At 41.3% G+C, this 21,451-nt stretch overlaps 2 protein-coding genes and 1 long non-coding RNA gene across 8 annotated transcripts in view; 1 reads left to right on the top strand and 2 right to left on the bottom strand.

Moving 5' to 3' along the window:
* Positions 1–2,318: 2,318 nt before the first annotated feature.
* Positions 2,319–2,717, bottom strand: LOC133780652 (uncharacterized). The gene is made up of 3 exons (XR_009869478.1): positions 2,665–2,717; positions 2,491–2,562; positions 2,319–2,391 (listed from the first exon to the last, which is right to left on the bottom strand). It is a non-coding gene; the product is annotated as an uncharacterized LOC133780652 (long non-coding RNA).
* Positions 2,718–4,651: 1,934 nt separating this feature from the next.
* On the top strand, positions 4,652–6,929 carry LOC133777726 (uncharacterized). Of its 6 annotated transcripts, XR_009868791.1 has the most exons (5): positions 4,652–4,931; positions 5,368–5,456; positions 5,602–5,715; positions 6,521–6,595; positions 6,699–6,929. XR_009868791.1 is itself a non-coding variant. In XM_062217447.1 (3 exons), the coding sequence occupies exons 1-3, from the start codon at positions 4,800–4,802 to the stop codon at positions 6,843–6,845; spliced, it is 354 nt and encodes a 117-aa protein (XP_062073431.1). In that variant the 5' UTR covers positions 4,652–4,799; the 3' UTR covers positions 6,846–6,929. The 6 variants fall into 6 exon arrangements, 1 of the variants encoding a protein (XP_062073431.1); XR_009868789.1 differs by having other exon boundaries at positions 5,398–5,456; positions 6,521–6,929; XR_009868787.1 differs by having other exon boundaries at positions 6,521–6,929.
* A 1,847-nt stretch (positions 6,930–8,776) lies between these two features.
* Positions 8,777–21,451, bottom strand: part of LOC133779566 (uncharacterized) — a 61,582-nt gene continuing 48,907 nt past the window's right edge. Inside the window, exons 7-9 of the mRNA XM_062219514.1 lie at positions 9,751–9,765; positions 9,574–9,613; positions 8,777–8,862 (exon numbers count right to left, since the gene is read on the bottom strand). Of these exons, the coding sequence (XP_062075498.1) occupies positions 8,777–8,862; positions 9,574–9,613; positions 9,751–9,765 (141 nt within the window). The remainder of the gene's footprint in view (positions 8,863–9,573; positions 9,614–9,750; positions 9,766–21,451) is intronic.

The following is a 21,451-nucleotide window of genomic DNA, read 5'->3' as shown; positions in this document are numbered from 1 at the left end:
CTCTGAACTGCTTCTTAAAGTCTTTAGACAATTGCTCCCAAGAAGTTATTGAGTGTCTCTTATATTTTTCGAACCAACTTTTGGCAGGTCCTGCCAATGATGTCAGAAACAACATGCACCTGAGCTCGTAACCCACGTTACTGGCTCTCATGATAGTGTTGAACGTGCTCAGGTGACTACACGGGTCGGTCTTTCCTTCAAACATTGGGACGTGAGGAATCTGAAACCCTTGAGGAAATTGAGTGTTGGAAATATGGGGAGAAAATGGCTCGAGCTCCTCGTCAGAGTCCTCATATCGACCATTTCCTCGTTCATTCTTCAAAAGCCTAAAGGCTTTTTCGAGCTGATCAATTCTTCCTTGGACTGGGTCAGTAGGAGGTACTGTCTGGAATTGATTGTCATTGATCGTGATTCTAGGCTCGCGTCTCCGTGAGGGATCTCTACGCCTATTCAGGCGATCCCTCAGGTCCGGATTTGTTTGATCTCCATTACCCCGACTCTGGTTCAGATGATTTCGCAGGTCGGGACGATTCTTGCGGCTTCCAGTATTATTACGACCTCGGTCATGTTTACTGACGGACCTGGTATCTCCGGACTCATCACTGGTGAAACTCATTGCTCGGTTATTTCGTGATGGATTCTTCCCACGTCGCCTCGTCTCCGCCGTGCGAGACTGAGACGTTTGACTTTTCTCAGATGGGGCGCCTCTCCGCTCCTGGAAAGTCTCCCTGTTTCCTTGTCTTTCCCCCGCACGCCCTTCATTCTGATCTCGAACGGGCTGAGCGTTCCTGCGGGGGGGCGAAGGATATCTTATGGGTGACGGAGGGAACCGTATAGGCGACGGTGGCTGCCACCCTTGTCGTGGCCTAGAGGGTCCAGAATTTTCCCGAGATGGGTCGGTCGCATTTGGTGCGCTCCCAGGTACCTGAGTCCGAGCCTCTGCAGGGGTTCGGTTATTCTCAGATCCCGCAGGCACTTCCACAGGCGGGTTAGCCGGGGCCCGAGCCCGAGTACTCCTCTGGGGCCTAGGTGGAGCGGATGGCTCTGCTGGTGTCGGAGGTTGAGTCGGCCTCCTTGTGGCAGCATCTTTTCGTGGACGCCCACGGGGTCTCCGGGGAGGAACATGCACGTCCCTTGGAGGGGGGACTTGGTTTTCGCGCGGAGGCGGGGGCTGAGCCACCTGCGCCTCTGCGGCTATCCTTGTCAACTCCTCATTCCGTTTGTTGGCCTCTGCCAACAGCTGCTTCAATTGCCGGTTTTCAAGTTCTACAATAGGAACGTACCGCTCCGGATTGTAGTACATATCCTCATCCCTTGGTGGAGGAGGTGGTCCCCGGGAATCAGAAGACCCACTTCTCTCTTCAACATCCGGGTTCTCCATTGGTTGTTTTCCAGGACGTCTTGGGTAATTTTCCTCAGGTGTGTTCTGATTGTTTGTGGCCATAACTTTTTCAAGGATGAATGCTTAAGGCTCTCAATGAAAGCACCAAACTGTTGACGCCGTTTTTCGTCAACAGTGAAAGAAGAGCACGTAAACAATTACTAGTAATGACCAATTAAAAAATAACAACACAAAACACGATTTTTACGTGGTTCAGTAGTTAAATCTGCCTAGTCCACGAGTCTCTGTTATTAAACTCAAGATTATCTCTGAAAATTCTTAAGCATGAATTCTTCAGAGTTTTCTCTCAAGGTTCAGAATTTCGGTCCTTTACAATGGTGCATGACCTCTCTATTTATAGAGAAGGTTGCATAATACTATCCCACATATTTTGGGTAGTTACTCTTTTTGTGTAAATAAAATAAATGGCTTTAAATGCCTATAATCAGATATAAAAGGAAACGTCCCCTGAAGACCAGGGAGCATATAACTAACCAAATAATATCCCACGACTTTAGGGGATTTACAGTAATAAATGAAGATTTCGTCTCTTATGGACAACACTTATAGATATTCACGATTTTTATCATATATCTCCAAGGCCTTAGCCTCCCAGGTTTCTCATCAGCTTTCGAGCTAATGACATCTCTCGAGGTCACACGTCTTTCGAGATCATATGTGCGTCGAGCTCGGAACCCCTGATCCGAGGTCATCCCTGAGGATAGATGCGTCTCCGGAGCTACCTTTCGAGATCGTGAACACTTCGAGGTCACCATATTCGAGGTCGTCTCAGTCTTGCAGGCTCGATATTTAGTCCTGGAGCATACTCTAAACCTTACGAGTCCATTCGTTTGTGAATCCAACTTTCGAGGTTACATTTAACATAGCTCGAAATCTGGGTATAACACCATTAAAATGAAAAAATGCCTATAACTTACAAAAAAGATAGGTCAGTAAGTAGTCCCAATTCCTTTGGTACCTCTCCTGACAGTTCATTTGCGCTTAAGGCCCTAGTAATTGCCAAAAAATAATGATCAAGTGGATAGAAATATTTTTAACATATCATACTAATCTTGTTAATTCCAAGCTCAAACTTTAGGTAAGCTTACAAGGATTTCATGTTAATAAGGTTTCCAATTGATGGAGAAAGAGAGCCTGTCAAGAAATTGTAGCCCAAATTCCTACAACAAATGAAATAAACCAAGTATATATGATGCACCATGTTATTCTTAAAGTTGTGAAGAGGACACGAAAACCATGAAAGGTCCAAAATAAACACACACAGATAGTTTAAGAAGGTCAAAGTCCATAGCTCTTCTGGAATCGGAACAACAACATTCATTCCCCTAACTTTCCTGCATTGTGGCGACCAAAATCGGACCAACAACATTCATTCCCCTAACTTTCGTGCATGAGGCAGCAGAGTAATTTGGGGGAAAATGAGTTTTAGGGATTTGGGGGAAATGAGAGAAATGAGTTTCGGTTTTGGGGTATTGAGAAGGGAAATGAGAAAATTGGGGCTCATTTTTTTTTTAGTGAGAGAAGAGGCGGGAACCTTTGCCGCTTCTTATGCTAAGATAATACTTTTTCAATAGTATTATATTCATGTGTTGTGGAAAGTGATTTTTGGTGTAGTGCCATCAAAATCCATTGAAAACAATCTTGAAACTAAGCTGCCAGCATTGGGCATGTCGGTCGACCAGCTAACCGAAAATGGCCATATCAGCCTAACACGCAGGACGGTCGACTGGTTGCTCAAGGACAGTCGACCGACTCTATACGGAGAGCAAACTCTGCATTTTTCCAGAATCCAAAACTTACCAAATTTTGATCCAAACTTGTTTCTAGCCAAATCCAAGCATAAATTTGACCTCAAAACAGATATACAATACCAACTACATCACTTAGGCACCATATAAACATCCAATTTCAAATTTTAATCAAGAATTGCAATTCTACGGTTCAAAAATCCATTTTTCCCGAATTACGAAATTCAACCAAAATCAAGCAAAGTTCTTGTTTCAATGGGGATTCAAGTAATTAAAACAGTCATTCAACTTATTTCTAACATCAATATACATACACAATTAGTCTAGAATCCCCAATTTCGAAATCCAACCCAAAACCCCAAATTTATCTAGAACACCTCAAAGAAAATGAAGAACAAGGAAAAAATTCTATACCTCCTCTGATTTTTTGAAATCCTTGCACTAATAGTGATCTTATCAGTTCCAAACTCCTTCTTGTTGCAAAATCCCTTCCCAAAATCCTCACAATCTCGTGAATTGACCTCCAAGCTTGATGAACATAGGTGAAGAGGAAGGATGGGCTATCTAGAACTTAGAAGAGTGTTTGAACGTGAATGAGAATAGAGTTCCATCACTTAGCAGATTTTTTCCTAGTTTTGGGGTCACTACTACAAAACTGGGCTTTCCCGACACCCAACCACGACCACCAACTCTATTAACTTTCGTAATTGCTCAGCGCAACTCTACGCCAACAGTTAAGAACTATAGGCATATGGACCAATGCCAACAGTTAATAACTGTCGTCATTGCTTTTGACAGTTAAAAATTGTCGCTATTGACCACAATGTCAATAGTTAATTTAAGACCAATGCCCACAATTATAAATTGTAGCTATTGACTCTAACGCCGACAATTAATATAAGCCCAATATCGACAGTTATAAACTGTCGCCAAAATCCAAATAATAAAACCTAAAAGATATTTATAAAATTATAATTTAAAAATAAACTAAATTATCTAAATATTTTTATAAAAATATGTATTCATTAACAACTATCAAAAGTATATTTTTTTTCTACATTTTTTTTAATATTATTCACTTTTGTATTTATATGTTTTTATAATTAAATTTAAATTATGATACAAAGAATAATAGTTAAATTTGTTTAACATATTTATAAAATTAATATTAATTGAAAATGTATTATTTTAAATTTTATTATTAATTAAAATTTATATCTTCTAAATAAGTTAATAAATATTTATTATTAATTTGTAACATTATATACAATAGTAGTTTAGTTGAAAATGAGTAATTTAAATAATTCATTTTTTAATATATTATTAATTGTTTTTTTTATTATATTGTACTTTTAATTAATTATTATATATTATATTAATAATACATATTGAGATAAAAAGTTAAAATAATAAGTGTTTTTTTAAACTAAAATTAAAAATAAATATGTGTTATCTATTTTGTCAAAAAAAAAATATATGTTGTCTATAATTAATAATGAAACCCTTTTATCAAAATACCCACTCTCTTTCTTGTTTGCCTCTCCCCAAATTCCCTATTTCTCTCTTGAACTCCATGCCTTCTCTCTTTCTCTGTATCTCTTCCTCTCGCAAATCCATGGAAGACCACAGCCAAGCCCGTGGGGGTGAGCATGCGCGAAGCAAAGCACGAAGAGGCTTGCGAAGGCCTGACATTGCTCACAGCGGAGGCGTGCGGTGGCTTGCAGAGAAGGCGGAGCTGGGTTGATGATGGGCGCAAGGTTGGGGCTGCATCTCTCGGAGTGGTACGGGAATGGTTTCATCATCTATTTTTTTTTTAAGTTGCAAAGATTGTTTTTGTAAGGTTAAACTTAAACCTATTTGATAAATTGCAGAAATTGTTTTTTAATTGCAGAGATTAATATGTAGTTGCATAAATTTTTCTTGGTAAAGCTTGTTAAACCAAAAATTTTCTGAGAATTACATGGCAAATTGTATTTGACTATTTTGGCTTTATTTAGCTCTTTGGTTTGACACTTTAGCTTATTATTTTTTTTTTTAATTTTTGATTCATTAATAGTATGTTGGCTCATCAAAAGTGGTTTGCTAACGCATTTTACATTTAGATGTTCTGGGATGAGGATTTATAGATTGAGAACTTTAATGGGTCAATATTGATATTTTTATGTATTATATATTTTTTATAATTAGTATGTTCTGATGGTTTATATATGTGCACAGAGAATGAGAGTGGTGAGTTTGATTGTGTAGATGTGAGTGAGAAAGGACCACCACACTAAAGAGAGTTAAAGGGAGAATGGAGGATGAGAGTGAGTTTGATTGTTGGTTTAGCTCTTAAATTTCGGATCCTTTCATTCATGAATGCAAGTATCAGTAATTTTTTATATTTTTGTTTTAATTTAATATTGGATAATTGGGTTTGTGTATCCCAACTTGTTCTGCGCATATATGCAGTGATTAGAGATATAAATTTGGCTTAAACCCAACAGAGAGAATGGAAAAGATTAGAGAAGATAATGTCTCTCTGTCCCTCCCTTATAGCGCAGAAAAGAAAGCTGAGATTCCATGGTAATTGTGCAGGTTTATATATATATATATATATATAAAAGTCCCTATGTTATAAACTTCAATATATATATATATATATATTTTCATCTCTTGTATATTTCTCATTGATTTTTAGTGCATTCACAGAGAAAGTTATGATTTGTAGTAGAGAATGGTCATAAAACTTTAGTTAATCAGACATGTGGTTCATTATATATAATTGCAATTAAGATGTGTGTAGTATAAAGTATATAGTAGAAGTTACCTATTATCAGTACTTTTATCGCATGTATGATTCCTTTGCCTTTGACATTAAATACTTATGAGCACCAAAGATTTTTTTTATATATATACACATGTGCAAGAATAACACATGCACACATGAAAGAGAGCGAATGATTAATTAAGGTGTAGATAATTTGTTAAGTTTAGTTAGTACTTAAATTAAAATACATTTATGGAGCTAAATTTGGCTAGAAAATATATTAGAGTTTAGGTATATCATAATGGCTTGCCTTTCTAATTTCTCCGAATGAGTTTTATTTTTTTCCTTACTGAAACTTCATTAAGTAGGTGCTTCATTCTATTTAATGTGATTTGTGTGTTTTAAATTTCATAATACATATATTTTATTATTATAGGATGTTACTCTGATTCTTCTTTGATGTTGGGCGGTGACACACGCATGTAAAATTATTTTTGTTTGACTTTATATTATGTAATGCACGAATATATATATATATATATATGATTAGTGTATTTATATTTTTAAAACATTTTTTACTGTTCAAAATACTAAAATAAAATCCATCTTGATGTGTTGCAGAACCTGTTTGATTTAAAGAATACCAACCAGGAACTGAAAAGCAATTTTGAAAGATCTCTACATTACCGCAGCTATGTATGTATAGAACTATTATGCATGATGAATCTTCTTGAGGTTCTATTGTCTTATATATATTTTTATGGGAATGTTTCTATTACGGAGGCACCTAATGTTACAGCGAAGTAGATTTCTCTTGAAACCGCAAGGCTGTCGTCATCTATGTTCCCTACTGATTGAGGAAGGCTTTCTGCAAGATTCATTTGCGTTGTTGCTTTGTCTTTCTTTTCTCCGTTTGTATTTGTGTTCTCTTTTTTTGTTTGAATAAAATGTAAATCAATTTTGTATGATGTGTTTGTGTACATTTATTTAAAATGAAAGAATGAGCCAAATATATTTTGGATTTGGTTTATTTTGTTCTTTATATTTTGTTTTGATATATTCTTGTAGTTGTGTTTAGTGCTTAATGGTGTGGGGACTGGCATTTTAAGCAAAATTTTTTATTATTTTTTTTAATTTTTGGTGTGATTTTCAATGATAAATTGTTGCTGTAGAGAGCAATAACGACAGTTTTTAATTGTTGGCATTGCCAGCAATAGTAACAGTTTTTAACTGTCGGCGTATCTACCCTAATGCTGACATAGACAAATGCAACAGTTAGCCGATTATCGTCGTTGCTCAATAGCAACAATTTTTAACCGGGTCAAAAGACCATTTTACCCTTACCTCTAATGAATCTCTTAGCAAACCTCACGACATTATGGCCATTCAGATTAAAGTTCTAATTACATCCCTATTCTCTAAATTTATCAACTAATTCATCCAACATAACTATTCCACCAATTAATTTTATTTTACCAATTATCCCAAATTATTGAAATTCTCAAAATGCCCATAGGCTTAACTCGAGTCGGGTATTTATTCCTATTGTAACTTTTCTCCTAAAACTGCTCGAAACGATCCACTCATGCTGAAAATCACACACACATATATATATATATATCCACATAATAATGTGTTCTCAATGCACATACACACACTAATTACAAATATATTCTCACATACACACACTAATTACAAATATACTCTCAACGGGTCAAAATTACAAATTTTTTTTTAACAAAAGTGGATCTTTAAACACATTTAATGTACATAATCATGCATACTCAATTATATAATAATATAATTCACATATTTACCTCATATTTACTCCTAACACGCTAATCAAGGTATACAACATTATTATGTGTTTTGAGACGCTACAATCTACTTGGGTCTAAAAGAGGATTATGAGTTGTAAAATTAAGTTCAATATTGTTTCCCTTTCCATCAGAGTATGGTAGCAATCCTTACTTGATTGTAGTTTCCTTACCCGAAGGGATACCATGGTTGGAAACGCTACTGCTTTTGCCAATTCCAAGTAACTTTCCTTTTTTCCATCCCCCAAGGGTAACTTCATAGTCAACGGCAGTGCTTTCTTCATCCAAACGGGTTCAGCCACGGTGGGTACGATCATCGATATGACCAATGTAGGCTGTGAACCTCCAGCATGTTCCAGAGACAAACTAGATCCACTCTGCTTATTAGCCACCAAGTGTTTAGAGGATTGCTTCTTTGTACCAAGGGCTCTAATCCAATCACCATACTTGAACTTTTAGAAACCCTCCTTAATTTTTTTTTGTAGTGCACTCATGTAGGGGTGTCCTAAGATGCCACAGTTATAGCATAGATCTGACAATCTCATATACCGAACTACAATGAGATTTGCATCATGGCCTTCCATTAGATTTTCTTTCAAAGCCTTCGACGGTGGCTTTGTGATATCCATTTTTGCCTGAACTCAGATATATCTACCAAGACAGTCTCCTGAGGCATTGGTGTCCACCTCCAAGACCTCTCCTATTATGCCAACAAGCTTCTGACTCAATTTTTTTACATACAAAAAATTGGAAGGTTATGGAATTGTATCCAAAGGGCAGCTGAGTGGAACAAGATCTTAGTATAATTACCAGCACCATCTGGTTCTTTTAATAGCAACAAGATATTCTCAAATATCCATGGACCTCCCAAAAAACTCTGTTGGCAATCAACATCACAAGCAAAATGAAATAGGAAAAGGTTATCCCCAAGGAATTCAACCTCATAACCACCCCTCGTTTTCCAGATGGTACGTAAAAATGTGATAAGGAGATCCCTTGGGACTACTTTTGTCGTAACAACACAACCAACTAGAAATTTCGCAATACTTTCAGCACCTACCTACTGCAAGTTTGCATTGAATTCTACTTGAATAACATCATCCTCGTCATCATCAATGTTGATGGAATCACACAAAACTGCGAGATCTTCAACATCCATTGAAAAATACTAAGACCAGCTGCAAAACCAACTCCGATTACCCAACGTCACCATTAAACAAGAGAGAGAAAAGAGGGAACAAAATCTTTATAGTAACTATTTTTCTTAGTTATAAGTGAATAGTTATTAGTTAACTAATTTTTATTTAATATATTTTTGGCTCATTATTTTGATAGTTTAAATATTTTTATTTGGTATACTTTAATAGATTTAATGCACTTCTGCAATATCACAATGGCATCATACCAAATATGGTCAATTTAACAAGAAAATTTGAAATACAAAACGAAAATTTTCTAAAGTTCAAGAGAATCCAACAACTAATTCACGATAGTTTATTGCTAATCTAGAGAAATCTTTAGATAAATTATTAGCTAAAGAATAGGTTTTTTAGAAACAACGCAATCATGTGCAATGGTAACAAGAAGGGGATAACAACAAAAAAAAATATCATCAAAAGGCATCTGCAAGAAAGAAAGACAATAAGATAAGCAGGTTAATTGATGATCGAGGAAATTGGCAAACGAATTTCGATAAGATCTCCAATATTTTTACGATCTTTTTCCAAGAATTATTCACTTCCATACATCCCACTGACGATAAAATTGCAAAGATTCTTGATCATGTTCCTATTTTTATTACTAGAGTTATGTATGATGCTTTGTTGGCTTTGTTTACGACAATGGATATCAACTAACCTTTGAATTCAATAGCATCAGAGAAAAGTCCAGGCATGTTCTATAAACAAAATTGGAATATAGTTGGTCAATCAGTGATATAGGCAGCTTTGTCTATGCTCAATGATCCAACACAGATCGCCTGAGTTAATTCTACTTTGGTTACCTTGATTACGAAGATTCCACAACCAACTTTACCTTTTCAGTTGTAGCCTATAAGTCAATGCAATGTGCTATATAAAATAATTTCAAAAGGTAATTTTACAAAGGATGAAAAGTTTCTTCTAAATTCTTATCTCTCCATAAGTGCTTTTGTTACAAACAGGCTCATCACTGATAATATTTTGGTTGTTTTTGAATCAATCTATGCTTTGCAACACAAAACAATTGGAAAAAGGTTATGCCATCATGAAACTAGATATGTGGAAGGCCTATGATCATGTGGAGTGTGCTTTTTTACAAGCTATGCTAGTGAAGTTGGGCTTGAATCCCACTTGGGTATGAAATGTGTGACTACGGTCTCTTACAAATTATAATTGAATGGTCACTTACAGGATTGATTATCTCGCACCGATGACTACACTAAGGTGATCCATTATCCCCTTTTTTTATTCCTTAGTATCACTGAAGGTTTATCACACTTATTACAACATGCAAAAGAACAACACACACTAAAAGGTTTTGCATTAAATCGATATGCACCCTCAACTTCTCATCTACTCTTTGTTGATGACTCTCTTCTAATTTGTGAAGCTACTCAGTCCTATAATGATACCATTGGTAAGATTTTATTATCTTATGAGGAAGCTTCAGGTTAGAAGGTAAATTTTGACAAATCTACACTTACCTTTTCACCAAATTCGGATCCAACTATTCAACATTACTTTTGACAACATTTGGGTGTAAGTATAGGCAAGTGTCACGAGAGCTATCTTGGACTCCCAAGTTTTAGTGGTCAGTTGAAAAAAGATATGTTTGCTTTTATTAAGGATAAATTTAGGGACCGCCTATCACATTGGAATGGAAAATTATTTTCTTTTGGCAGAAATGAAATTTTATTAAAGGTAGTCATTCAGAGTGGGGAATAAGTTCAAGGAAAAAGTAAATCCATTGACTATGTTGGAGTAAAATGTGTATTTAAAAAGATCCGGGTGGTACGGTTTTTTGATGTCTTATATGTTTTAATCAAGCCCTATTAGCTAAACAGGCCCGGAGATTACTGATCGATCCCAATTTGTTAATTACACGAGTATATAAAGCTCAATACTATCCTAGAAGTACTTTTCATGATGCACCGATTTGATATTCCCCTTCACAAACATGGAGATCAATAATTTGGGGTCGACAAATACTACAAAAAGGAATTCAATGGAAAATTGGAGATGGTGCTTTTGTTGATGTTATGAATACCCTATGAATCCCTAGACCCCATAATTTTCAACCAATTGTGTGTAGATTGAATACACCATTGAAGGTGAATGATCTAATTACATATGAAAGGAGGTGGAATGTATCCTTCCTTTTTATGTGTATTTCTGGGTATATGTACTTTTGTAAGATAGTCACTACATATAAAAATGAGGATACGTGGTTGGACTTGATTCCACCTTGTAGTATGACCAATGTACTCCATTTTTATTATTAATGAGTATTTGCTCATGTCAATATATATATATATATATATATATATATATAAAAGCTTTAACTAATTTGTAATGTTTCACTTATTGTAACCGTTTTTTTTTTCAATTTTATTAATATTATTTATTTATTTTCTTTCGTGAAATTTTTAGGCTATATATTTTACTGTCTACTATTTTCAAATTTTTTTAGGGAAATACTATTTTCCAATTAATTTTTTTTAAGACAAATTTCCAATCAAAACTTCTACATTAATATGAGTTATCACAAAATATATTCGGTCAAAAATTATCCGCACAAGAAAAATATATTACAACTTTATTTTTTCTTTATATCTCTTCTATATAAATAATGTGTATTTAACGATTTGTCTTGGTTTAAACGGTATCTTTTATTAACTTTAACAGAATATTCTAAATATTTAAGAGAATATACTTTTAAGACTAATTAAAAATAAATATTTATTAATTATATTCATATAAATTAAAAAATATTATTAGTATAATAATATTTAATACAATACTAGATATTTATTAATTATATTAATATAAATTCACATGTTATAAAATATTATTATAATTATAGTAATGATATATAATAAAAGACTAGATATTTAATAACTATATTAATATAAATTCAAATGTTATAAAATATTATTATTATAATAATATATAACATATCATTTATAATCCCAATTTTTATAAAATTTTGGTATAATAAATATTTAGTAATTATATTAATATAAATTTAAATATTATATTATATTTTTATTATTATAATAATATTTAATACAAAACTAGATATTAAATAATTATGTTAATATAAGTTCAAATGTTATCAAATTTTATTATTATAATAATATATAATACATAATAAATACATTATATGTAAGTATCATGTGTGTACATATAGTATGACTGTGTAACCAAATAAGAAATTAGAATGAGCCATAAAGAATGTTTTGGTTTTGTTGACTAGCAATTTTGCTAACAACTAATTAAACAAAGCTTAAAGAAATAGTGATTGAGACACGGGATTTTACGTGGTTCAGGTTATGAATTAATCCTAGTCCACGAGTCACTTGTATTTAGGATGTTAAAAGCATGCAAATGTCAAGCTTCTATGGAGGTTTTCAGGCAGTGTTTTGACAATGCTCTAAAAACAAGAAAATGAATTAAGGGATCCTTTACAGAGTGCCCTTAGCCCTATTTACAGATGACTAATGGCAATTAGTTCCCTAATGAGGGCTAATTAAATTATCCTCCCTTACTGAGGACTTAAATGTACAATAAATGATAAATTCCTTTAGTTAAAGCACTGTTGGGCCCATGCATATCTTAGTGGGCCGAATACGAGGTATCAACCCACTACTTTATTGATCAACGTGCTCCTGACAGTGTCAGGAAGGTAGCGACGCATTTTCCCATGTCAGATGGTGTTGTGAGACATCTTGCTTGTCGCTTGTACGGAATTGTTGACAGTGAGAACTCGTCAACGAAGTTGAGTTGGAAAAATTATCAAATCAAGATCACTAATCGGAAAGCTGTAAAAATTTGAACAATAACTCAAGAACAATGATAGAAAAATAATGGAGAATTCAGTCTTTCATTCACACTTAAGCCTCTGCTACAGTAAAATTTCCAACCCCCTCTCAGGTGGTCTTAGAGTTCATTTTATAGTAGGCTCTAATGGCCTTAGGTACATAGTGGTCCAGGAGACCAAGTGGTACATATGTACGGTGTCAGGGGAGTGGCTTCAGAGGTTGTGGTCGTACATCCCGTACAGGAGCAGGTGTCAGGAGGATGTCTCCACTACTTGTCTGTACCCATGTCTGATGTGTGGTGACAGGCGTTGTGGCGCAGGAGGTAGTGGTGTCGGCTCTGACCTATGGCCGTATACGTACGGGCCATGACTCTTACTCCAGCAGTCTCACTGGCACTGGTATCCGTACTCAGTACTAGGTCGTACAAGCATGTCCCATTCGACTCGTACTGTGGCCCCTAAGCATAGGGGTCTCAAGGTGTAAGGAATGAGACCTTTGGTGTGAGGTGGAGATCTTGTGTCCTTGACATGAGATGCCTGAAGTCTCCCAAGGTCACTCACGAGTCTGGGCGATAGGCATATGGCCTTGGTGGACGTCTAAAGATGTGTGGCGAGGCCCTTCTTGGCGAGGCCATGCGTGGCGAGGCCCCTCTTGGCGAGGCCATTCTTGGTGAGGGAAACTGTTGGCGAGGCCATGCATGGCGAGGCCCCTCTTGGCGAGGCCATGCTTGGTGAGGGAAACTGTTGGCGAGGCCATGCGTGGCGAGGCCCCTCTTGGCGAGGCCATGCTTGGCGGGGCCCCTCTTTGCGAGGCCATTCTTGGCGAGGCCCCTCTTGGTGAGGCCATGCGTGGCGAGGCCCCTCTTGGCGAGGCCATGCGTGGCGAGGCTCTTCTTGGCGAGGCCATGCGTGGCGAGACTTAGCGAGGCCCCTCTTGGCGAGGCCATGCGTGGCGAGGCCCTTCTTGGCGAGGCCATTAGGTGCCGCGAGGCGCTCCACCAGCATGGCCACCACCTTCAGCGAGGCGCTCCACCAGCGAGGCCACCACCCCCAGCGAGGCGCTCCATCAGTGTGGCCATCATGTGCAGCGAGGCGCTCCACCAGCGAGGCCACTACGCCCAGCGAGGCGCTCCACTAGCGAGGCCGTCAGGTGCATCTAAGGCGTGGTTTCGCTAGGTACGTGGTTGGTGCGGGGCAATGGGAGCCCGAGGGCATCGCGGCTCCATCTAGTAATTAAGTGCTTATGGGACCTTAGTGCGCGCCTTTGATCTTTCGAGGGCGTGGAGTTTTGAGCCTCAACACTTGCCCCCCAGTCTAGGAGAGGACCTTTAGGTGCTCTTGTAGACTATTCACTTTGATTCCTATAAATAGGCCTTCATGCTTGGCCTAATATTTTCACCTTGCTCCCTTGGCTTAGTGGTTTGGAGAATCCTTCTTTTTTCAAGAGGTAAGAGGTTCAATCCTCCACCACCCCATTTTTTCCATAGTTTCATTTTTTTTTTTTTACATATGAGCTAATTTCTTGGTGTGTCTATTTTATGACTAACACATCTTTCTGGTTCATTCTTGCAGACGCGAACTTTCGACTCTTTGGTGCTTTTCGCTCCCCGACCTCCTTTGGACCCCAACCTCGCTCTTTTAATCGCTCGAGGTATATTTTCTTTCCTTCTCCCTTTTATTTATTTATATATTTTTTTTTATTGGGTCCAAACTAGCAGTACTTGGGATGGGGTACATTAGTCTGAGCTTGTAGTGAGTTTGACCATATGCACGCCCCTCCTCTTTGTTTTTTTTTTTTTAATACCCTGTAGTAGGCCATTTAGGGGGTTTGCATCTAGAGGTATTAAGCCTATTCCTTTGTGTTTTGTAGCCTTCCCCTCGTTTATACATGAGCCCCTTTTTGCTATTGGGACGTGGTTTCATGGCCAGTGACGGCCCGTCCGACATACCCCGAGGGCTGATTTATTGACCTGTCCTCAGACTTAGAGTCCCCTGAGGGCAACCCTCACCAGGACTATGACTCCTTAAGGCAAGCCCGCATCCGCCACCTTGAGTGCATGGCCGAACTTAGGCGTAAAATTTGGGTGGTGGAGAGCGAAATTGACTCGGTGTCGAGAGGAGATGGAGGACCTTCACCCCTGGGCCTTAGTGACCATATAGCGCGTCTTAGGACGACCCTTTTTGAATTGCGGTGGGAGTTAGAATTTATGGAGGGACACATTCCGCCAGAACCTCCCACTCCCTCTTCGCCTGATGACAGTCATGGGGCTGCTAGCTCCTCTCCCCAGCCCCTAGTCTCAGTTTATCCTAACTTAGTGCTCCCGCCATCGCTCCCTCAATGGAAAACTCTTGCTAGGAAGAAGAAATGGAGGGTTAAGTGTTTTGCCTCTTCCTCACATCTTTCTTTTGATTTTGCAGATATGTCGAAAACACGCAGACAGGTGTCCGTCCAGGAAGAGGACGACGCCCCCCTACTGGCGTCCAGTCTAGTGTCACACGTGTCTCTGAACAAATTGAAGGTGATCATGAAGCACTACCACATTGCTCCAGAATACGCCCTACATGCTCCTCAGGAGGCCTGCCGGGCCAACCGCCCTGAGAAGGGCTTTGTGGCTTTGAGTGAGCAGATTTTGAAGGCGGGTGGCACCATTCCTCTGCACCCATTTTTTGTGGCGGTTCTCAACTACTTCGATTTGGCCCCTCTTCAACTGTCGCCCAACAGTTGGTTGACTTTAAGTTGCCTTTTCATTTGGTTCAAGGGAAACGTCAAACGCGCCCCGACGGCGCAGGAGGTGCATTCCCTGTATAACCTTATGGGAGTGCACAAGTCCAAGGGCTTCTACTACCTGCAGAAGGCCAACAATGAGCTTCCCTTAATAGAGGGCTCAGTGTCCAACACAGGGCCTTGGAAACAAGACTTTTTCTGGGTAGAGGGGCCTCTCTCGGTTCGTGAGGGCTTTCGCGCCGGCCCTAGTAAGTATCCTGGTCTTTCTCTTCTTCTTATTAGAACTTACTGTTTTGCATTCTTGCTTGTACTGACATTGGCGTGGATCTTTGCAGGGCAATTTGCTGATCCCTCGGTCATCGGGCCGGAGGCGGAGGCCATAAACAACCTCATTACTGCAGACTCCGCCCTGAAGAAGGCGGCGGTCCTATTTACTGTGGCGAACCTCAACCGCCACCAGCTGTCCCCGGTCTCTGACCCCAGGTTCCTGTGGTCAGTTACTGGGTCTAAGAAGGCTATGGCTATGCCGGCTGGGCCGTCCCTACACGACGGTGAGGACGAGGAGGAGATGGAGGATGCCCCCCTCGAATGTGGGGGATCTCATCAGCGCCCCCTGTCCCCCGGGGGATGCCCTCCCTATGGCTCCCATGACCAGGACATGGCCTTTCAGTCTCTGGACCCGCAGGCCGCAGCGGGATGTTACGCTCCCCCTGGCCTTGATGGCTGTGACGCCTTCCCTCAGGTCCCTCATGATATTGGCTTTCCGGATGCTGATTTCGTCGACCTCGCGGAGCCCCCATCTAATGTACCAGGGTCTCAGTTTTTCTCCTTCCCTGCGCCTCCTCCTGCTTCGGTGAGCGGGTTGTCCGTTCCTGTCCAACAAGATGCCCCTAGCGCGGAGGCGGAGCCTTGGGTGACTAGGATGGCCTCCGCCTATGCGCAGCGTTTCATTCAGATTGCCTCAGGCCTCCCTGTCTCCGACTGGAGAGGTCTAGGGAATGTGACTCAACCAGACCTTGGGGAAACCCTAAGGCGTGCCGCGGCCTGGGTGAAGTCTTGCACCTTGCGTCGATTAGTATTATGTATAGATGTACATGTGTTTTTCTTTTTGTTACTTATCGCTGACGCCGTTGACTTTCTTGTTCAGATCTACATCGTGTCTCTTCGGCATGCTGACACGTCCGGCGTCCTCTCCGCATCTACTGCTGAGAGGGACTGCCTCATGGCCCGGGTCCAGGAGCTCGAAAATGAGCTTAGCGAAACCAAGGTCCAGTTGTCAAAGGCCCGGACTAAGTCTGCCAACTTGTTCTCGAAGAGGGAGAAGGCGAAGGCCAAGATCAAGGAACTAAAGGGCAAGGCTAGACGCTTGGAGCGCGAGCTCCAGGGGGCCAAGGCCGCTGCGGCTGCGTCGCAGGAGAGGGTTACTCAACTGGAGACCGAAGTTGAGGCCCTTAGGGCCGAACTATAGTCGGCTCTGGAGAAGAACGCTTCCTTGGAGGCGGAGAGGGCTTCTTTGGAGGCGGAGAGGATCACCACCGAGCGCAGGTCTATAGATCGTGCTCTTTACAATGTGTGGAGGCAGGATCCCAACTTCGACTTCTCCTCTTTTGGTGAACAGGCCGTTGCCCGAGCGGCCTGGTGGAGCGCCCACTGTAGGAGGCCTTGAAATAGTCTTGCTCCTTTTTTGTTTCTTTTTACTTTGTAATATCATTATCAGTGCTACTTTTCTTTAGGTAACTCTTGTAATATTTCAAGAACTCTTCTTTTTTTTTTAATGTATAAATACATATGTTGCTGTTTATTTCTTGTTCTATTGCATTTGAGGCCCTTTTAAGCCTGTATGATGGGGTTTGGTTGGTTCCCCTTTTTTTTTTATCTATCAGGCTGGAGGTCCTTTGGAGCCCATGCGAGAGGGTTCACTAGGACCTCTTTTGGTGCCTCTTGGTTGCTTCTATAAGGATATTTTGACCCCTTGGGTCTTAGTTATCCTTTTATGTTTTTCTTGCGCGCGCTTATTATTTCTTTGCGAGAAGCGTCCTTCTCGTCGTTATTCATAGTACTATTTTTGCAAGGGTCTCCTTTGGGACCCTTTTTGGCTAGGTGGCTTGGTGGCCGCTCTAGGCTTATTATTATTGTCGTCACCATACATTTTTTGTAAGTCCCTATGGCCTCCCTTGGTGTTCATAAGGGTAGGTAATCCTTGCGATCCCAAGGGATACCTTGTAAGGACTTCGTTTAAGGCCCTAGTATAGGGGGTCCCTTTGGTTTTGGGTCACTTCCTCTTGATAGAGGGCCCTTTTTAGGATACTCTTGGTAGAGGGTCCTCTTTTTTATTTTTTAGGGGCCTCCTTTTTAGGAGGGCTAGGGGTCCTCTTGGTAGAGGGTCCCTTTTAGGGGCCTCGTTTTTAGGAGGGCAAGGGGTCCCTTTTTAGGATCCTTCGTTATAGGGCCCTTTTTAGGTTCCCTTTGCTAGCCGCCTGCTGTCGCCTCCTATCCTGCCCCCCAAGTGTCTGGTGAAATTTATTTCGGCAGGCACTTTGGCTGATGCCCACGTAGCGAAGGAAAATAATACATGAGGTTGCGAACAGTTTCACCCATAACATGCAGTTCCATTCATTACATTCATAATAAACAGTCTCATACAAATAGTTGCAACGGTACATATGAGGTTTTCATATAAAACAAAAATAAAAAGACTCACACCTACTTAGGAGGCTATCCAAGTAACCTCTTTGATTTCTCCCTATCATATTAAGACAGCGTGCAACACTTGCCCTTTTACCATCGGACATGGGCGCCTTACTGGTAGTACTTCCTCAGGTGCTCTGCGTTCCATGCTCGGGGTATGATGGTGTCGTCCATGCGCGCTAGCTTGTAAGTGTTCGGGGGGACGCACTTTGCAACCTGGTAGGGCCCCTCCCAATTCGCCCCCAGCACTCCTGCGCCTGGGTCTCGTGTGTTAGGGAGTACCTTCCTTAGCACCAGGTCGCCAACTCTGAAAGTTCTCTCTCGCACCCTCGAATTGTAGTACCTTGCGGCGCGCTGCTGGTATACCGCCACCCTCATTTGCGCTTTTTCTCTCTTCTCCTCAAGCATGTCTAAGCTTTCGGCCAGGGCTACGCGGTTGGCTTCGTCTCCATATGCCTGTACCCTGTGGGACTCGACTTGCATCTCGACTGGGAGCACGACCTCGCACCCATAGGCCAAGGAGAATGGGGACTCCCCAGTAGTCGTGCGTGGGGTGGTTCTGTAAGCCCACAGTACATTTGGTAGCTCATCTACCCAGGCTCCCTTCATCTTTTCTAGCTTTGTCTTCAGGTTCTTCTTAAGGACCCTGTTTATGGCCTCCACTTGCCCATTGGCCTGGGGGTGCACAACCGCAGAGAAACTCCTCCTTATGCCCCTTTCCCTACAATATTCATCAAAAGATCCCCCCTCGAACTGGGTACCATTGTCGGAAATAATCTTGTAGGGTACTCCATATCGACACACAATGAATTTGTTGACGAAAGAGGTGATGTGCTTGGCGGTTATCTTCACAAGGGGTTCTGCTTCTACCCACTTAGTGAAATAATCCACTGCCACCACCGCGTACTTCGCTCCACCCCTGCCTGTAGGAAGAGCGCCGATTAAGTCTATCCCTCAGATAGCAAAGGGCCAGGGGCTGGTCATGCTGGTCAGTTCGCTTGGGGGTTTCCGAGGGTAGTTGGCGTGCCTCTGGCATTTGTCGCATTTCGTGGCAAAGTCATGTGCATCTTTCTCCATGGAGGGCCAGTAGTATCCTTGTCTCATGGCCTTCCTAGCCGTGGAGGGTCTGCTCTCATGGTTGCCGCACTCTCCCTCATGTATCTCCTGTAACACTTTCAGCGCCTCCTCCTCTTCTACACACCGCAGGAGTGGCATTGAGAATCCTCTTTTGTAAAGGACCCCATCTACCAGGGTGTATCTTGCGGCCTTGTACACCAACCTCCGGGATTCGTTTTTATCCGCAGGCAAGGTTCCTTCTTCCAGGTACCTCTTGATTGGCTCGGTCCATGATTCCCTTGGGACACTAATCATGTGCACATCTGCACCTTCGATGCTGGGCTTTGGTAAGTACTCCATGGGTATTGATTCCAAGATATCGCCATCTTTGGTAGATGCCAGCTTTGCGAGTGCATCGGCATGGGTGTTCTTTTCTCTGGGGATTTGCTCTATAGTATATGCCACCAACCGTCCTAGATAGCCCCTCACCTTCTCCAGGTAGGCTGCCATCTTGGGTCCCCTCGCCTGGTACTCCCCCTTTACTTGGCATACTACCAATTGAGAGTCACTGAAGATTTGAAGGCGCGTCACTCTCAGTTCCTGGGCTAAATGCAGGCCAGCTAAGAGCGCCTCGTACTCTGCTTCATTATTGGAGGCCTCAAACCCAAATCGGATTGCGCAATACATTCTGTGTCCCTCGGGCCCAGTCATCATGATGCCCGCTCCTTATCCTCCTTCATTTGACGCCCCATCAACATGCAAACTCCACTCCTCTAAACCTCCTAGCTCTTCCTCCGTAACAGGCTGCTCCCCTTCTTCATTCCTTCCTTCATTCGGCTGATGGGTGAGCTCTACTATAAAATCTTCCAGCACCTGTCCATTGATGGAAGCCCTTGGAGTGTATACAATATCAAATTGACTTAGCTCGATCGACCATTTCATTAGTCTTCCTGAAGTCTCAGGCTTATGTAAGACCTGTCTCAAAGGACTGTCTGTTAGGACTTCAATTGTATGTGCATGGAAGTAAGGCCTCAACTTCCTCGAGGCCACCACTAGCGCATAGGCCAATTTTTCGATCTCTGGATACCGGTTCTCTGCATCCACCAAACGTTTGCTGATATAGTATACGGGCTATTGCTGCTTCTTCTCTCCCTTAACCAGGGCTGCGCTGATGGCATGCTCAGACACTGCCAAGTACAGGTACAGCTTCTCGCCCTTCTCTGGCTTTGCCAACAGGGGTGGCTTCCCCAGGTGCTCTTTCAGCTTGACAAATGCTTCCTCACATCTTTCATCCCAAGCGAACTTTTTGCTCCCTTTGAGGATGTCAAAGAATGGGAGGCACTTGTCGGTGGACCTTGAGATAAACCTATTAAGGGCCGCCACCCTTCCCGTTAGGCACTGCACCTCCTTCTTATTCTTTGGTGGGCTCATCTCTATTAGTGCCTTTATCTTGTTAGGATTGGCTTCGATGCCTCTGGAATTGACCATGAAGCCCAAGAATTTTCCTGAGGATACCCCGAAGGTGCACTTGACTGGGTTCAACTTCATCCGGTACTTCCTGAGCGTGTCAAACATCTCACCAAGGTCTTTGTTGAGCTCTGCTGCTTCTTTGGTCTTCATTAACATGTCATCCACATACACCTCCATATTCCTTCCTATCTGATTGGCGAACATTTTATTCACCAGCCTCTGATAGGTGGCTCCCGCGTTTTTGAGCCCGAAGGGCATCACCTTGTAACAGTAGAGCCCTTTGTCTGTAATGAATGACGTGTGCTCTTCATCTGCCGGGTTCATTGGGATTTGGTTGTATCCTGAGTAGGCATCCATGAAACTTAGTAACTCATGTCCTGCTGTCGCATCTACTAGCTGATCTATCCTGGGAAGTGGGAAGCTGTCCTTAGGACAAGCTTTATTCAAGTTCGTGAAATCGACGCAAGTTCTCCACTTCCCATTCGGCTTCGGCACGAGTACTGGGTTCGACACCCACACAGGGTAGAAAGACTCACGAATGAACCCGTTGGCCTTCAACTTGTCAACCTCCTCCTTTAATGCTGCGTATCTTGTTGGGTCTAGTGCCCGCCTCTTTTTCCGGACGGGCCTTGCTTCTGGGGAGATGTTCAGGTGGTGGCACATCACACTGGGTTCTATGCCCACCATGTCCTCATGACTCCATGCAAACACGTCTAGATTATCTTTCAAAAATTTCATCAATTCTTCCTTCACGTCACCTTGCAGGCTTCTCCCTAT

Source organism: Humulus lupulus, chromosome 5, assembly GCF_963169125.1.
Source record: "Humulus lupulus chromosome 5, drHumLupu1.1, whole genome shotgun sequence".
Lineage (NCBI taxonomy): Eukaryota > Viridiplantae > Streptophyta > Magnoliopsida > Rosales > Cannabaceae > Humulus > Humulus lupulus.
The sequence above is the reverse complement of the archived record's forward strand: the minus strand, read 5'-3'. Positions and strand labels throughout refer to the sequence as shown.

Excerpts from the sequence above, each read along its gene's own strand:
- LOC133777726 (XM_062217447.1), top strand. The coding sequence starts at position 4,800 with ATGCGCGAAGCAAAGCACGAAGAGGCTTGCGAAGGCCTGACATTGCTC. Across the intron at positions 4,932-6,520 it reads GGGCTGCATCTCTCGGAGTG|AACCTGTTTGATTTAAAGAA; the intron begins GTACGGGAATGG and ends GATGTGTTGCAG. Across the intron at positions 6,596-6,698 it reads CTCTACATTACCGCAGCTAT|CGAAGTAGATTTCTCTTGAA; the intron begins GTATGTATAGAA and ends CTAATGTTACAG.